The 18,371-nt window shown below is 39.0% G+C and overlaps 2 protein-coding genes across 4 annotated transcripts in view; one reads left to right on the top strand and one right to left on the bottom strand.

The window, feature by feature from the left end:
• Positions 1–250: 250 nt before the first annotated feature.
• Positions 251–2,096, top strand: atp5f1e (ATP synthase F1 subunit epsilon). The gene is made up of 3 exons (XM_028583691.1): positions 251–362; positions 753–874; positions 1,920–2,096. Coding segments are annotated over exons 1-3 (156 nt in total). The 5' UTR covers positions 251–330; the 3' UTR covers positions 1,922–2,096.
• Positions 2,097–2,962: 866 nt separating this feature from the next.
• The window catches only part of si:dkey-11f4.7 (piezo-type mechanosensitive ion channel component 2), a 34,185-nt gene continuing 18,776 nt past the window's right edge, over positions 2,963–18,371 (bottom strand). For 2 of the 3 annotated variants that reach the window (XM_028582340.1, XM_028582339.1), the window contains exons 25-45: positions 18,103–18,223; positions 17,128–17,202; positions 16,187–16,353; positions 15,420–15,619; positions 13,655–13,816; positions 12,977–13,312; positions 12,580–12,838; positions 10,894–11,082; positions 10,558–10,765; positions 10,261–10,393; positions 9,969–10,116; positions 9,652–9,866; positions 8,866–9,024; positions 8,523–8,670; positions 7,898–8,086; positions 5,599–5,691; positions 4,889–5,058; positions 4,199–4,315; positions 3,812–3,891; positions 3,404–3,629; positions 2,963–3,282 (exon numbers count right to left, since the gene is read on the bottom strand). In XM_028582340.1, coding sequence (XP_028438141.1) covers positions 3,027–3,282; positions 3,404–3,629; positions 3,812–3,891; positions 4,199–4,315; positions 4,889–5,058; positions 5,599–5,691; positions 7,898–8,086; positions 8,523–8,670; positions 8,866–9,024; positions 9,652–9,866; positions 9,969–10,116; positions 10,261–10,393; positions 10,558–10,765; positions 10,894–11,082; positions 12,580–12,838; positions 12,977–13,312; positions 13,655–13,816; positions 15,420–15,619; positions 16,187–16,353; positions 17,128–17,202; positions 18,103–18,223 — 3,651 coding nt within the window. In that variant the 3' untranslated portion in view covers positions 2,963–3,026. The remainder of the gene's footprint in view (positions 3,283–3,403; positions 3,630–3,811; positions 3,892–4,198; positions 4,316–4,888; positions 5,059–5,598; positions 5,692–7,897; positions 8,087–8,522; positions 8,671–8,865; positions 9,025–9,651; positions 9,867–9,968; positions 10,117–10,260; positions 10,394–10,557; positions 10,766–10,893; positions 11,083–12,579; positions 12,839–12,976; positions 13,313–13,654; positions 13,817–15,419; positions 15,620–16,186; positions 16,354–17,127; positions 17,203–18,102; positions 18,224–18,371) is intronic. The other variant, XR_003692954.1, reaches the window with a different exon arrangement.

The raw sequence follows: 18,371 nt of genomic DNA on the forward strand, positions 1-18,371 counted from the left end.
AAGCATCCAAACAAATAATTATAAAAAATAAAATAAACAGACAATATATTATTAGCTAGCTATAACCTTTTTTAACTTATCAAATATGGTATGGTGTACATTTACAATGGCTGCAAAATAAATTTGCTGCCACTAGGGTGCGTCTAGATTTCTAGGCTAAGATTTCACCAAACTCAAAAAAGAAACACATTGACTGGAGGCGGGACAAGCGACCACGAAAGCTGTCAATCATGATAAAGCACCGTTCTGGGTGGGGAAAAGACCATCGTATCTCAAATTACGTCATCACGCACATATCCGACCTGTCCTTGAAGCCACAACACAGGCAAGATGGTCGCATACTGGAGACAGGCAGGCCTCAGGTAAAAATGACATGCACATGTATATCTTCATAGATAGCTTTGTGGTCAGTGTTGACTAAGTTTTTGTAAATACGTATGTGTTATTATAACGGACTACTTACACAAAGTCCTTGTTATTCCCTCGATTAAATCCCTCAGGGGGCGACATAGCTAGCTAGCTAGCTAGCTAACGTACTAACGTTACAATATCTCTAGTCAGCTTTTCCACCCATGTTTTTAACTTACGGCGCCAATGTTAAGTTAGCTGATAACCGTCCAAGATGGGACTCTTTCTGATAATGCATGGGACACATTATTTGTTATTTTAAAAAAAACAGTTGTTTGTTTCACTGTCAGTATTGTTTGTCCTTTAGCTTTAGCATGCGGCTAACAAGTGTGTCCTTTCTGCAGCTACATCCGCTTCTCCGCTATCTGTGCTAGCGCGGTGCGGGCTGCGATGAAGCCGCAGTTCAAAGCCGAAGCATTAAAGGCCGCAGAAGCCAACGTCAAAGTCCTGAAACCCAAAACAGCTTGTAAGTTCATCAAATATTATAAGTTATCAGCACTCGAGAGAAACTCTGATCACATTAGCACATAAATGCATCATCCCCTGTCTGTTTGAAGGTGAGGCAGCTGTGACATTGAGTGGTGACGGAGTGCAGGTTTTCAGCGGTGGGAGAAATATTCAGAGCATTTAGATAGCAATACTACAGCGTTAAAAATGTTCCGTTACAAGTAGAAGTCTTGCTTCATAAATTGCATGAAAGAAAAAGAGCAGAAGAATTATCAGCTACATTTATATATAGTAGTAGAGTATCAACAGGGACCTTACTTATTTAGCAGAATGACCTAGTTTAGAGTGCTGTATTGTTATATAGGAATAGTATTTCATTTAAGCAGCCTTTTTATTTTGTACCTAATCAAGATGGAGATCATTTGTACAGTAACTAATTCATGTACTATTGAGTAGTTACATCTGTAACAATGCATCATATTTTCTAGATGATTTTTCTGGAAACTCTAATTACACGTTTTGTATGCAAAATGATAATCTCCGAAGTACTTAATAATTAGTTGATTACAGGTTTTGGTTTGAATGAAACTAAACCAGGGGCACACTTTTTTGAAAGCAGACCTGGGTACATGGTTTTACCTGTCAAAACCAACATTTGATTAATGATACTCATTTAAAAGACATTCTAGATCAATTTATCCCTAATATCAATATTCAATTTTCATTTTTTAGAACTGACCTCTCTCAAACTGATGCACAATACAAAACTGACCCCCTGTATGGTGTATGGAGATGGCGTTTTATGATGTTGCACCACTGTATGGTCTGCACATTACTGCTGCTCATAACCCATTTTTGCACCCCTTCTGTGCAAAGTTGGACTTTGGTAGTCTTTCCCATTTTTATCATCCAAATTAATATTAGAAGTTGAAAGTTTACTGTCGAAGTAGACAAACTCTAAACCTGTAGTTACTGATAGGAATAATTCTGTGTTAAATGTTTGCATGCAGAATTTTCATGAGGACATTTTTCAGTAATGTTTTTATCCTTTGTTTTCCCTCCAGGATTTGAGAACGAGATGTAGATAGTTTTTCCTGGAGTTGTGCGGTCCTGTCACTGTCCTGCTCTGCACACAGTGGAGAAGAGAAAAAGGATAACATCAAGATGACCTGAATGAAATTGCAGTTATTTTCCCTTTTCATTTGTTATTAAAATTGTATTAAAGATGGATATCGGAAATACATTTTGTTCCCTTGTATTTTTGCCTTGTTGAATATAGTATTCACAGCACTACAGAACGAGACACTGAAACATTTTTGTCTGTGACAATTTTATTTTGGTATAAATAAATCAGTGCAGTAGTCTACATAGCCATATACAGAACCATGATATTTACAGAGGTATGTGTGTTGATCCATGAGTATATCAGTAGTTTGTTGACTATTCATTGATCCTCCTGATAGAATCTAAAGTGGGGGAACAGGGTGTTGTGTACAGTACATAGACCAGTAAAAACCTGAATCCAAAACTATTAGAAATGCATGCATTGCCCAGTGGGCTGGAAGTCAAATAAACTAGCAAATAACAACTGGCAGGCACATAATTTGTTTAACTGCAGTTTGCATTAGTTGGTGTTGTCTGATTTAGTGCCTTCTAAATGACTGTAAAATGTCATTGTTGATATTCTGAATGATATAGACAAATAGAAAATGACTCATTTTGCTTTCTGCTAGAAGTTGAAGTGTCTGTAAACAATAACATAAGTGTCAGACAAGTAAATCCCACATTGATTACCTTTTGAAACTAATCAAATCAGGGAACATGTTTTTGTCAGTATGAATACTAGTAAAGGTATCATGAAAACTGATTAATTTGTATATAAGCTCTGAATGCTTTAGAAGAATTCTCTGCTTGCCCTTTCCATGAAGGTCAGTTCAAGATAAGTAGTCAGAAAGGGATCCAAAATCTTGCTCAGGGGCACTTCAGCAGGGTTCTTGATTACAACTGGATCATTAATTACAAGTTCCCCCTGCTGAATGAAATGACTACTGCACCGAATATTATTTGCTCTAATACATACATTTTGAGTGATGGTAGTTCAGTGTGGACACATTCACAGGCGGTGTTTCACCCTCCACGTCCCATACTAACAGATGGTATGCCACCAAAGACTAGCTGTCTTTCTTCTCTCTGGTCATCTTGATCATGGTCTCCGGCGATCGGTAGAGGAAGATGAGTTTCTCAAACAGCGTCTCCTCCAGCTCCATCTCTCCTGTCTCTCGGACCACGAAAATGTCCGTGCAGAGCTTCAGGACCCGGTCCACGCATGGCAGGTCCTCAAACATGATGGACCTGGAGATCCCGTTGAAGAACTCCCTGACAAACTTTCCGATGACCAGCACCACTGACATGTACAGGCCTACGATACTGTGGTGAAGAGAAGAGGAGCAGAGAGAGTGGACAATTAGTCTCTGTGAGAGAAATACAACAGCTCAACAGGTGGGAGAGTTTTACCGTCATAATGCAGGCGAGATGTCCCGTTACCTACCCGTGTCCAGCCAGAAAGCCCAGACTGGAGGGGCTGACTCTATCACTGAATACCACTATCTCTATGCTGTGACACTTGTGGTTGGACAAGGCGAGAACTGGGGAGCACTCCTCCACCGCCCACCACTGGCCTGCCTTTTTCTCTGACCCTCCATTGACCTGCTGAAGTTTGACTGACATGGGCCTGAAGAAAGCCAGCGCCTGGAGGTCTGGGCGGTCTGAGTGCTCTGAGGGAAGACATGCCAGGATTAAATTAAACTGCATGTTTTAAACAAGAGATGGATACAGGACAGATCACTCGGATAAGATCGTCAGCTGATCCTTATCCAAGATGGATTCCTACAATACAGTTATAATTTATAAAAGAAAAATCCGTAGTATGGCCAATGTACAATAAAGTGGGACTAACCTACTTTCATCCTTGTTGCCATTTTGGACTCTGGTCCTTTGGGACCCCTGAGGAACTTAGGCAGCAGAGAATGAATGAGCCTAAAGGAAAGAATAGCATAGTTTAACACCTTTTGAGCTCAAGTGGAGAAAATACTCAGCGATGTTGCACAATGAATGTCTGGGTTGCAAAATGAGAAATAGTTGATGACAAACATTATTTCAGCTCATGTAGTGCCATGCTTACAACATGAGCAGTATTTTTAGAGTTGAGGTTTGTTTTATTTAATTCTCCAACATTAGCATCTGTAGTATAGACAGAAACTGCATTTCAACACCAGAAGAAGATGAGCAGTTATAGTACAACCAAGTAAAAACCAACTGGTTGTGTGTGTTAACAGTAACTCACACAGGTTTGCTGCTGTTGCCATTGAGCATGTGGACTATCCCTTCCCTCAAGGCCTTGTCCTCAAACTTCACGGTGTGTTCTCCCACTGTCTCTACAACCATTGATATGGACGCATTCCTGAGAAGGGAAGGAGAGCAGCGTTAAGTTAACAGTTTGTTCAGTGCTATCATGCATCTGTGCAAAATGCAGCCAAATTATTTTAAAATGGAGTTACTGGAGTAACAGTTTAATTAAGAGATCTGCATAAAGCATTGGAACATCTCAGATCTCTTTATTCATTTCAAATTAAACTTGATACATTTTTGAATACCCAAGAAATGAATATGAATATATATATACATATATAAATGTAATGCACAGATACAGTATGCTCTATGTGTAACTGTACATCCATTCACACATTAACGGAGTCCGTATCTTAATGAGTTGAAGTACTTTTAAGAAAATAAATTTTTTGATATGTAAAAAAAAAAATGAAGGGCTCACAAACTGAGCAAAATACAAAGAAAAATAAATAAATAAAAGCAGAAATTCATTACAAAAAAAAAAATACATTTATCAGTGCTTGTCCATACTTGGGAATGTATTTCAAGCCAGTACACCCATGAAAACCCACAAAGGCATATACAAGCCCACTGGATCTGCATTGCACTATGACGCACACACACACACGCACACACACCCACAGACCTGAGCAGTGTCCAGCGTAAGGTCATGTATATATGAGAGGAGTTGCTGAGCTCCTGGATCATGGCGGCTCGACTGGCCGGGCTGATGCTCCACAGCAGACTGGCATCACTCTTGATCTTAGCGACAACAATGTCGTCCGCCTCGTAGTTCATTATGAACTGCATGGCGGACTGGGAGAGAGAGCAATATTGTGTTTTATCAGTGTTCTGAAATGAATTGAAGCCTCATCTCTCTATTTATATGTCTGTATATGTATATATGTTTCTTTTCTCAATGAGCTTAACCATTTGTCCACCAGGAGGCTCCAAAACAATCACTTCTGTATGCATCATACTGCAACTCTTGGCATCTGGACATCCACATTAAAATACTGAATACTAATACTGAACATACACTAACACTTGAGCTTCCTGGTGTCCCAACACAATAAACATGATGCAGTATAGCAGTTATGCTACCCTTTAATTTGGAGAAACAAAAACATTCTCACAAAAATCATTAAAAAACATAAATAGACAAGAAAAGACACAAGTATATATATATATCTACATGCATACAAAGAGTATAAGAGGTGCTCCTATCATGGCCATAGGCAGTATTTGGTTAAGACAATTATTGCTTTGACATATACAATAGAAACACGATACAGTTTTATTAATTACTGTCTCATTTCTGGTGCTCTCAGTTTTGTGTTTACGGTCAAATCTTACTGGATGGGTTGCGTAGACTTTGGTGAGTCGGTTGAATCCAGCTTCTGTGTACGGAACCAAGTTCTGCTCCTGGGCACTCATGGTGAACAGAGGCTGTGGAAACAAAATCAGACACACTCAAGAGTAAAACATTTACATTACACGCACACTAGAGATGAACTATGACTAGTGCCTGATCTGCACAATTAGAGGGCAAGTCAATTACTGGTATAAACCATGATGGCACTGCAGGGAAGTGGTTGTTCAGATCGCTGTCTTTGGCTCTAGAGATGGCAATGTCGGTCGGTCAGTCAGTCGCTCGGCCTGCTCCTTTGGTCTAGACTGAAATATATTAACAACTACTGGATGAATTGCCATGCAATTTTGTTCAGACATTCATGGTCCCCAGAGGATGTATCCTACTGACTTTGGTGATCCTCTAACTCATCCTCTAGTGCAGAGATCTTCAAGAGGGGTTCCGGGGCCCCTAGGGGGTCCTCAGAGTTACTGCAGGGGGGCCTCCAAATTATTGTTTTATTTAAGTTTTTTCAGTACAGAAAAATACTTTGCACATCTATAACGTGAGACAGGTGCCTCGAAAGGGGATAAGTAGGTCAAAAGTTGCCAAGAAACTCCCGCCCACTGCCTAACTTGCAAAAAATGTATAGTTATAGTAAGGCAAGGCAAGGCAGCTTTATTTGTATAGCACATTTCAGCAACAAGGCAATTCAAAGTGCTTTACATAAAACATTAAAGATCGGTTAAAAATAATTAAAAAACTAATTAAAACATTAAAGTGCAGGTAGAAATGATTAAAAAAAGGGACTTGGTGTTTTCGTTACCCATTACAAGATTGCAGTAGTTCTACTTTTCACTACGATGTAGCCGTCGCTACAAAGCTTAGTTTAATCTCAGTAAACCTTGCTAAATCTGGGACAGTTCACAGTCTGTCTCTTGATAAGTTCACAGAAATATCTGACAAGTTCACAGACGTTGTCCTTCTTATTGACCTAGTTCACAGACTAAATCTGACCAGTTCACAGACGTGGTCCTTGTATGGATAATCTATTGTCACACCTGTGTTTTTTTAATTCTAATCTATGTCACACTCGCTTTGGAGAAATTCTCAGAAATATGACCGTTATCTGTTCAAAAATACCACTAGATAAAAGACAAGAATAAAATTGACAGAGCAGTATAAGAACTGAGAGATAAAATACGTGAATAAAAGTTACAGTGCAGTATAAGAAATTAAACATTAAAGAGCAGTTATAGAATGTCATATAGTGTCATCAATGCAACTTCAGTATAACAAATGAACAGTTATTTAAAGAAAGGCAACATCAAAAAGATAGGTAGATAGATAGTAATTAAATAGTAGGCAACATTTTCAGTACTAGACCAGTATCTAGCAAAATAAATGAAGGGAGTTGCTTTGCAACTTTTGAAAGTGTAAAATTTTTTTTTTAAATGTCTTAACATGAATCCAACATATTATTATAAATCTGTAAAAAAAAAAACAGACATTAATGATAGGCTTAGTGGCCTATAGGTAATGTGGTCACTAAGATCCACAGATACAGTTCATCCTAAGGATTCACTGTCACATGTTTAACACTAAAACATGATTTATAAATGGAGCTAGAACAGTCTCAATAAAGATAAATGCACACACTACATTCACACATGCACATACTCCAGTGCCACCATGAAGTTGAAATTTGTGGTTTTGAGTGAAATGATTTAATAACTATTGGTTGGATTATCATGAAACGGCATTTCATACGAACATTCAAGTTCCCCTGAGTGTTCATCTAGCACCATTCTTTTTCCAACACTTTGGTTTATGATAAAAAAAAACTAATTAAATTCCCATTAGTCTCAGCTTTACTTTGTGTTTAGAGCTAATTAACAAATGTTAGCATGCTAACAAGCTAAACTAAGATGGTGACCATGTTAAACATTACACTTGCTAAACATGTTGTTATTGTCATTGTAAGCTTGTTGATGTTAGCATTTAGCTCAAAGCAGTAAAACCTAATGAGACACAAGCATGGCTGTAGACTCTTAGAAAGAAGGATTAGGGCAAAATAAAAACTGGTTGTCTTGTTAAACGATGGTGACTGTAATCCACAAGATACCACACCTGCATTTCTTTTACGGTAGCACTTCAAGTAAGAGACTTTGCTGTTTCACCTTTTACAAGCAAAACATATTCAATGAATGTTAGCAGCCAGCTAGCTACAGTGTTTTAGAATATAAGCATACAAACACTAAAAGTTGAAAATTTGCACACAGTTTAATGCACTCCCATCCTGACCTCATATCCTGCGATGCTAAGCTGGATGGAGACGTCCACCGGCCGATTGGTCACTCCGGCTGCTGACTGCACCAGTGACATGAAGAGGAGCGGGAACCAGATGATGCCGATGAGAGCAAAGATAATGAATCCTCCCATCCCGTATTTCACCACCTTCTTCTTCTTCTGCCCTGGAGGGTGGGGGTATTTCTGGAAGAATTACAATTAAATTAGTGTAGTTCTCAGACTATTAAATCAAAATTTAAAAAAGACAAATGTTCATCACAATTTATCAGATTAATGCCTTCAAATTGCATACAAGACCAGTCATAAATTGAAATGTGTTTAATCAATACCTCCTCTTATTTTAGAAGCTCTAAGCAGAATGAATTTAGCATTCTTACCTGATAAATGACTAAAATGATTAACTGGTCAGAAGAATAGTCATTAATAAATTATCGGTCGATAAGGTAAGGTGGGGAGAACATGGATGAGTGTAGGAGTAAGAATACAAAGTTTATTGTCATTTGTAAAGCCCAAGGCAGAGACTTAAATACTTAATGCACCTTTCATATTATTTAAATAAAACTGTGGTACTGTAGTAATAACGCAGCAGGAAGTATGTGTACTACACGCTCTCAATTACTTTCTCGGACTCCCTCCAGCACTTGAGGATGAATATGTTTGCATAGATGTCTTCAACACAAATCCAACTGGAGAGAGACAGAGTGGTGTCAGTCCAAACCCAATCCATCACCGCTCTCAACTCTGTCAGGAAGGGAACTAAACGAAACCTGAAGGAGGAGAATTTATTAGGAAATTAGGAAATTTATATATTTTATTTTGTAATATGCACCATAAAAACTATTCTAAAAATTAAATACCGATCAGAAAACAAATTACACTTTAACAATCAATCACAAGTGTAGAACGTGTGTCTTGTTAGTGGAGATATTTGTATTTATCAAAACCAGTAAAAGTTTTCTTACCCTTGGAAAAGGAAGAGGTTCAGGTAGTTGTAGTTCTTGGTGAGGAAGTTGCCCAGGATGCGGTTTGGGTAGCCACATTTGATCTGGTAGGCGGACAGGCCGAAGTAGATGCACTTTACAAAGTACCAGAGCTGAGCAACAGGGTTCCTGTTGAACCTCCTGTGGAGCGAAAAAGACATGCTGAGAAAAGGAGATATCCATGAAAATATCTAAGATCAGATTTTTGATTGTTTTTTAGCATGTCTTTCTTCTTTTTTCCCCTCAATGATTTTTGATTCAAATTCTAAAAAGAGAGTCTTACAATACTAGGGGATTGGACATTTTATTAGATCAGTGTGTTTGGGTTGGTTTTGTCAAGTTAATATATTTCAGAACAGTCTAGATCAATTGATCGATTTACTATCCTGAAATTGAATAGAAGATAGTTATTAGGACGAAAACATGCACACTCAATGTGAGCTTTCATAATGTTTCATGAAAAAAAATTGATCTGTTTTTGCCCATTCTTTGATACTACTTTTGGAAATCATTTTCTATCTAGTTTTTTTTATCACACAGGTTTTTATAAAGCCTGTAGAGTAGGACAATTAGTTGTCTTGTACTGTACTGTATTCTAAACACTATTATACTTTTTTAATGTGGTGACACAGCATGCATGTAAATGTGATCTCAGTCTCCTTGTAGTCACTCTTAATTATTCTTTAAATTGTTAACTCCACAGTCTAGGATGAGTTTATTTAACGACTGAGTGAACAAATGAGGAGAATAATAAGCTTAGTTGATGACCTCTCTGTGACCCCGGGGAGGATGAAGAACATCCAGAAGTGTATGCCGAACACCAGCACCACCTGGAAAACACACTTTCCCAACAGGGACTTCTTCAGGTATAGGGCCCGGTCTACTATCATGGTAGCGAACTGCATGAGCAGCATGACCAGGAAGGCCTCTGGAACCTGGTCCTCCGACAGAGACTCTGTGATGTCGGCTGCTGCAGAATATTTCTACAGAGAGACAAAGACCAACGTGATTGTGTTGTACTGTACATAACATGCATTTTAAGTGTGCATACTGTTGGTGTGATTAGAGGCAGGGCAGACTCTTACCCCAAAAGCCCAGTATCCATATATAGTGACGATGAAGTTGACTACATCGATGAGAAACATGAGAGCGTAGACGTCACACACAGGACTGTAGTCTGGGTGGATGATGTCATAGAAAAACTGTCTTATGGGTAGGTAAATGTTGAGCGCGCTGTAGAAAAAAAAACAGAATATACAGCATCAAAACACACCTTTCTCCAAGCTGTCAGATTCACAAGCTCTATATTTTAGATTAAGGGAAAATAATCTGTAATATAATGGTAAAATGTTGTGAGCTTTGTCTGCAACAACGCACACTTCTACGATGGCAGCTTTGGCCCGTAGCATCCACTCTTTGATCTGCTGTCTGATCCTCTGCTTCCTGGTCAGCGGAGCCTTGTTTTGTTGCCGTCTCTTCTTCTTGCTGTGCTGCTTCTTGGACTTCACCTCTCCGGTAAAAAAAATGAAACGTGAAATGATTAATGTCATACAGTAACTACCAGTGACAAAAAAAGAACAAAAGACAACGGACAAGAAAAAGGAAGAAAGTCTCACACCCAAACAGTTGGGTCAGACTTGAATCAAATTATATCAAGCTCTTCTGAATATTCACCATCAGGGTCTGCTGAGTCGCCTCTCTTTCGTCTACAGAATATGGAGGTGGTGGAGGTTTGGAGAGGGAGGAACTTCAGCCGGCGTTGAGTTTTCTCTTTGCTGCCCGTCTTATCTCCTCCTGTCATCTTGTTCTTGTCAACTTTCCTCTTCATTTTCTTGAAAAAATCAGGCATCTCGACTTCTTTGTTGTCCCACAGCCCATGGCACTGTGCAATCACGGACACAAACTGAATTTTAACTTGCGAAACTAGATGCATGGCGACAATGCTGGTGGTTCCATACCAGGCATACAGGTGGGTGTATTTGAATGAGCAGGGTGACTTTTCATGGTTACCTTGAGAATAGACCGATGGAAGAACAGAGCGAGCAGCTGAATGAGGTCGAAGAGGACATAGCCGTCTTTCTTCTCCACCCCAATGATGTTCGGCAGGGCAAAGGGCCGCTCGGCGTTGATGCCTCGGTACGCAGACGTGGTCCAGGGGAAGAAACCAAACTGGAAAAAGTACTTCACCACGACAGTCAGCTGAGAGAAACAGAGAAGAGAGTTCTGGATCATGCAGCAGCTGAAACAATAGATAAACATCAGACGTTTTTTCCAGAAATAATTGATGGTCTTTTTTTTTCATCAGACTTCACTCAAAAGGCTTTATACTGCAAGTATGCAGGAGGACTTCCATAGACCTGTAAAACCAGTGGGGTAGGACTACATTAACCATACTGAATTTTTATGAGGGGACATCCACCATCTATCAACTTGACTCAGAAATGTTAGCAATGTGTGGCCGGGTTGGCTCAGTGGGTAGAGCAGGCGCACATATATTTAAAGGTTTATGCCTTGACGCAGAGGTCCAGGGTTTGACTCCAACCAGTGACGATTTCCTGCATGTATTCCCCCTTTCTCACCTGTCCTGTCCATGAGGAAAGGCAGAAAAAGCCCAAAAATAATCTTTAAAAAAAAGATATTTTATCAATGTCAGCATTTCTTAAAAAAAACTTAATTTGAAGTGGTCATAAAAAAGAAGAAAAACATGTTACCGTCATATCTGTTTAATAGTAATAAACACTTTGGGTTAATTTGTCAGCATTTCTTAAAAAAACCTTAATTTGAAGGGGTCATAAAAAAGAAGAAAAACATGTTACCGTCATATCTGTTTAATAGTAATAAACACTTTGGGTTAATTTGCAAACACAATTACAGAAGATGTTTTCTCATGATGTCGCCCTTCATTAAACCCTTTGGTGTTGTTAGCAGCATGGGGGCAACATGCAACTTCATACACATTCCCATACATTTACTCTAAGAAAGAAGGTAAAAAGATCTCCCCAGCACTTTCACTGTCTCATGTTTACTAAAATAAAATGCAGATTGAATAATTGAGTAATTAAACATAAACATTTGATAATATTGAGCTGCTGTTTCACATTTGAATGGTAACAGCATTGTGAAAAATATGAGCAGAGAAACAATATAAACAATAAATATACTGTATAAGATATGCAGAATTGCTAACAGCCATCCTTATGTACTACATTGTAACCCACTGTTTAATTTTGATTTTGTCTGCCATTTTTAATCTGAGCATGTTCAATATTCTTCCAACGAGGAATAAATTATTTATTAAACATAAAACTGATCTCAGCCCTTGGGGTCTAAAATTTGTTCTAAAATGAATATGAATACCGCATGAAATTCACATTTACAAATGATGTCAAAGCACAGGGTTCAACAATGAGGGTTGCCCAATGGCCCGGGGCTGTAAATAACAACCCACTTGCCCGTTCGGGCATCATCGTATCATAATCATTTGATTTGAATGTGCCGTTGGACAATCAAGAATTGAGTTGGCACTTGATGCATTTGAGTTTTTTTTTTCCAAATTTGAGATTTTTTTGTCACTTTTTTGACATTTTTTGGGTTTTTCCCAACCCTTTGATAGACGTTTTTACTTGCCCGACCGGACAAGTGAAAAAAAAACCTTAGCGTTGACCCCATGCACCACACAATGCTGTAATGACTTACCTCTGTGTAGATTATGGCGGTCATCCAGAAGCGTTTGCTCGGCCGGGGCACAGACAGCATGGCCCAGAGGAAGATGAGAATGGGCAGGATGAGGGAGAGGAGCGAAGCCGTCACAATGTGGTTAAGGATGATCACAAAGTAGCACAGCATCTCTGACTTGGACACCATGGTGTTATAGAGGGCAAACACCAGCTTCAATGGCCTCGGCAACGTCACAAAAAACTTATCTGACTCTGAGATCTCGTCATGTTCAAACATACTACAGAAAGGATGGGGGGGGGGGAGACAACAATAGTAATAATAATATGTCACATTATGTTACGCAGCAGCTTGTCTCTCTTTGGCAAAAGATTAAAAAAAAAGCTTTAAACTAAAAACGATTCTTGTGTGTACTGACTTGTTAAGCAGCAGCTCACTGGCAGTGAGGTTCCTCGTTTCCTGACTCAGTGGTCTGGGAGATTCTGTGAGGTCGAGGCTCTTCTCTCCATCACGCTCCCTGAAGCCCAACGAGGTGCATTCTGGGTAATCAACGCATTCATCTTCTTCTCTCTGCTCGGCTTCCTCGTCCAGCTCTTCTCTCTCCACCTCACAATCCTCCTCTCGTTGTTCCTCTTCTTCCTCCTTTTCCTCTGTCTCTTCTGGTCCTTGCTCACGTTTCATCTCACCCTCCGTGTCCTCGTCATCACCCTCGTCTTTTTTGTGGTCTTCTTTTTGAGGGGCACCATCTTCACAGCTTTTGATACAAGGATAAGGACATTTTCACGTCAAGAATCAAGAAAATGTTGATATGCAAAGGTGTAAAGAGTTGAGGGAAGTCTACATTTACCATAGACACGTGATGTGCATCTTATTTTCACATATGTACCTATATTTACTTACATGTATAATTAAACCCCGATACAAAGGTGCACTATCAGTGAAGTTACGCACACTTGCCACCCAGTGCATATAGTAAACAGGTTTTGTCGGTGTTGTGATATACAGAATCCAGTACAGGATTCTCTCCTAAACCCCATCGCATATCTGTGTGTGAACTTTTTTTTTTACGGCCTGTAACCAAAGAATTCTCCCTCACCTTGGTGACAGATCAACAGTTTCAAAGGAGGTCAGGTCGATGTTGGCTGTTTTCAGGAGTCTCCGTCTGAGCTGGTCAGCAGCAGGAGACACAGCGGGAGGCTCGTCCAGCTCTTCCTGGGTCGGCTGCCGGGAGCCCAGCATCGTCTCATCTGTCATACAGCTGAAGGTGAGGAGGAGAGAGCAGATGAGTAAAACAGGGTTTAAAGGAGGGGTAGACTGTGTATATTAACGGTGGGGGGGGGGATAATCGAAAATCGTATGTATTGTGATTCTTTTGCGACAACTTTTTAAATTGATTCTTTTCCCTGGAATCAATATATATATATATATATATATATATATATATATATATATATATATATATATACTGTATATACAGTACAGGCCAAAAGTTTGGACACACCTTCTCATTCAATGTGTTTCTTTATTTTCATGACTATTTACATTGTAGATTCTCACTGAAGGCATCAAAACTATGAATGAACACATATGGAATTATGTACTCAACAAAAAAGTGTGAAATAACTGAAAACATGTCTTATATTTTAGATTCCTCAAAGTAGCCACCCTTTGCTTTTTTTGATAACTCTGCAAACCCTTGGTGTTCTCTCAATGAGCTTCATGAGGTAGTCACCTGAAATGGTTTTCACTTCACAGGTGTGCTTTGTCAGGGTTAATTAGTGGAAGTTTTTCCCTTATTAATAAAAAAGCACACATATGTGTTCATTCCTAGTTTTGATGCCTTCAGTGAGAATCTACAATGTAAATAGTCATGAAAATGAAAAGGAAAAGCATTGAATGAGAAGGTGTACTGTATATATATTTTTTAACCAATGATTCCCCAAAATATGTTCTATTTATATGGTACTGCTGACGGCGAGTACATCATATCAGTTTCCAACAAAACAAACCAAAAGCAGAAAATGCAGAAAATACAGCTCAGCGCTGGCTCCCCCCCCCACTCGCTTTGTATAAAACAGTTGTTGGCGTATTTTCTAGACATAGTTATGCTTGAGCTCTCCACAGCAAGGATTAACAAAGCTAAATTATCGACTATAGACCTATGGAAAAACGCAGAAGCATCAGTATCAGTCCTAATGACCTCCGCGTCACAAGAATTAGAGGAGAGTGACTAGGCAAGGTGGGATTTCTGTTTTTGTTTTCCTCAAGACCACAGAGGGTGGGGGGTGGGAGAGGGTTGTTGTTCTTGTTCAGTTGTGTTTGTCTGTTATGTATGTTCAAAAAATATAAAAATAATAAAAAATGTATCTTAAAAAAAAAGAAAATGCAGAAAATACATTATACGTCATACGTTATTACTTCTTTACAAATGAAATAAATGTCAGACTGACCGACTGACATGTGATGTGCATTCTTCTTAGAAAACAATTAGTTTTTAGAAATGTCTCATGATATATTGTCTCTAGAAGTGTATTATTCAACTTTTGTTTTTGTTAAAGAAGGAAAAGAAAATCGCAATACCCAATACTATCGAATCGCAATACTTCTAAAATCTCAATAAAATGAACTGCAATACAAATCGATTCAGCACCCATGTATCGTAAAAGAATCTAATCGGGACAAAAGCATATCATCCCAGGCCTAGTGTATATTTCAACAGTAATAATGCTATGCATGTCTTAAATATGTCAGCAGTTCTAACTTTAAACATACGGTACATGTATGCACACATGGGAGGAAATACAGTAGAAGCAGGAAAGAGAATGAAAACATGAGAGGTAAATATGGGACCTGTAACCTACCTGGAAACGCTGCTGCCCCAGGACACTTTGGAGGCTTGGTTTTTCAGCTTGGCATAGGAATGGTGTGAGGAGGAGACAACGGGTGGGGAGGGGGGGGGAGGCAGGGAGTCATCTAGGGTCTCTTGGGATGAAAGCGTGTTCTGACGGGAGATCCAGTTTTCATAAAACTGCTTCACGCTCTCCTGGCTCACCTCTCTACCCTGTAGAGCAAGGGACAGAGAGGCTGTAGCTGACCCACACATAGTGTATGAGGGAAGTGTATACTGTACTTTTAACAATTAAATGAATAAATAAAATACACAAAGAAAAAAATTGTTGGATGAAATATTTTTTGTAAATAGAGCACATCTTTCAACGTATGATATGGAAAGAAGGATTAAGAAAACCAAATTTTACATGCTCAAATGCCTTTTAATTAACACAATTTTGCAAAACAGAGTTAGAAAAGAATATAGATAGATAGATAGATAGATAGATAGATAGATAGATAGACAGATAGATAGATAGATAGATAGATAGATAGATAGATAGATAGATAGATAGATAGATAGTTTGTCACTATAAATCTCATAATGGTACACACATAAAAGTCATAATGATAATAAATAATAGTTGGGGTTGAATTTGATGAATTATATGTTTACATTTGTTTATATTGTCCATATTGAAGGATAAAACGTTTTTCTTTGTGGCTCATCTTGAGACTAAAAACCAGACATACAGTATCTTCAATTTACAATGATCAGCTTTACATCCTTTCCTCTCACCTTCTTTTGCTGTTGGCTGAGTAACGCACGCTCAAAGAGCAGAACCTTGGAAATGTCCAGGCTTTCTTTGCAGAACAAGTTCAGACCCTCCGTCAGGTCGTCAAGAAGGGACTGAACGAACACCCAGCTGAACTTCAAGGTGTTAATGACGCGCTGCAGAATGTTTTCTGTAAGGAGAGGACAAGTACCTAAGTGAGCATGAATGTGTTGGTATATTAAAGCTTTTCCCTGTTGCTCTACTCTTGTTCATGTTACAGCAAAAATAAATAGAAGGCCCTATCTTGCACCCGGTGCAGCGCAGCAACAAGTTGATGCAGTTGTCAATTTCCCGCCCAGGTCGTTTAAATAGCAAATGCACCTGCTCCCATCTGTGTGCCCATGGGCGTGCTGCTCTTACAGGGAGGTGTGTTCAGGTGCATTCTTGGCGTATTGCTATCTTGAGGCAGCGGGAAGTCATCGCGCCATTGACCAACAAAAACCTGGTCTAAAGTCAATAACGCAGCATTTCATTGTTATTTTAACAGCACATTAGTAAAATGCGCCTAGGCTCACTATGCTTGTTACACACACACAGGGACGCGCAGCAGCACACAAACATGCAAAAGATTAAAAATAAAAATATTACAATGTGAAATTGTATTATGATATGATACTTATTATTTCACTTCATGCACAAGCAAATCAGTTTCTTCTCCTGAAAATCTCTCCTTTCTGCTTAGCAAAGCCACCATCATAATAGCAACGCACCAAGGTACAAATGCGCCTGGCTTTTAGGGAGATGCCACTCAGGTTGGTTTATTCGTACACGCCCTAAACGCACCTTAAATTGTTAAAATAGGGCCCAGAAAGTCATTCAATAATCCAATATTACACAGAAGTTTACTTGTGGTAGAATCCAGTTGTTTGTCGTGAGCGTAATGCAGTGACTCATGTTTGGTTACCTTTTTCCTCCTCTCCCTCTGCCTCCACAGAGCTTTCCTCAAGTTCATCCTCACTAGAGTCCGTTCTATCAATGCCTGGAAGAAAGAAGATTTTATTGTTAAATCATTTTAGCAGTTTGGTCATCTGTCCAACAGCAATAGGATGTCTGGCCAGACCTGAATCAAGATTTCTGCAGGTTTTACCAAGTCAAATTTAAGACTTTTTAAGACCATTATAAATGAAATTTAAGACCTTTATCACAACATCAACTAAGCCCTAAATTCAGTTTTGTTCAAGCCAAGTATCGCTCAACTTGCACTTCCCCAAAGCTGAAGAATAAAATCTGTTTTATGTCTGTGGTACAATCCAAAATAGACTAACGCCAATAACACGAAAGCTGATTGGCTGCAATATAAGTTGCATGTTTGGCTCTTTTGTAGTCGTAATACAGGAAAATTATTTGGACTAGCAAAAAAAGAACTACAACACCACAGAATGTTAAAAAAAATGAGCATAATGAGGTAGCGTTGCATGGACATAGGAAAATTAAAACTTCGTTTAAAATTATTTAAGACCTAGAACACAATACTTAAGCAAATTTAAGACTTTTTAAGGCCTAGAATTTAGATTTTTTAATTGTAGACTTTTTAAGATCCCGCGGAAACCCTGCTGACCTTTCCTCAGGTGCCATAATGCCCTCGTTCACACAAGAAATATTTAAATCTGATGGACAGATTTACCAAACACATTAATACTCCACAGAGGGTAAACCTTTGTAATGACCCTCTATCAAACCTGGGACCTTCCAGTCTCGGAATTATCTCTAAATGTTTAAATCATCACCAAATCACTTCATATAATTTATAACTACGTGAGACATGCTGTGGTTCGTAGTAGCCAATCTGACATTTGAATTCAAAGACTGACTGAAATTAAGACGGACTACAGAGGAGGATTAGACGCTGTTACATAAACACCACATGTCCCTCTCTCACCCTGCTGTCTCTGCAGCTCTCTCTTTGCTCTCTTCTTCTCCTCTTTCTTTATTTTTTTCTTCTCCTTCTTCAGGTCCTTCAGTGCCGACTTGGAGCTGGTGATCCAGGCGTCGTAGGCCAACTGGATATCAAAGACACAGACACACCTCTCAACTGATGATGTTACAACATAGCAACAAATCTGTTTTAAAGTACGATCCTTGAACATATGGAAAACATGAAATGTATCCTTTTCATTAGTCATTAGTTTTTGCGTTTCAGGGGTTTTC

The sequence above is a fragment of the Perca flavescens genome, chromosome 7 (assembly GCF_004354835.1).
Source record: "Perca flavescens isolate YP-PL-M2 chromosome 7, PFLA_1.0, whole genome shotgun sequence".
Taxonomy (NCBI): Eukaryota; Metazoa; Chordata; class Actinopteri; order Perciformes; family Percidae; genus Perca; species Perca flavescens.

What these genes read in the sequence shown, in the direction of transcription:
- atp5f1e (XM_028583691.1), top strand. Translation starts at nt 331, where the DNA reads ATGGTCGCATACTGGAGACAGGCAGGCCTCAG. An exon ending in TGGAGACAGGCAGGCCTCAG is followed by an intron (nt 363 to 752) that starts GTAAAAATGACA and finishes TCCTTTCTGCAG; the next exon opens with CTACATCCGCTTCTCCGCTA.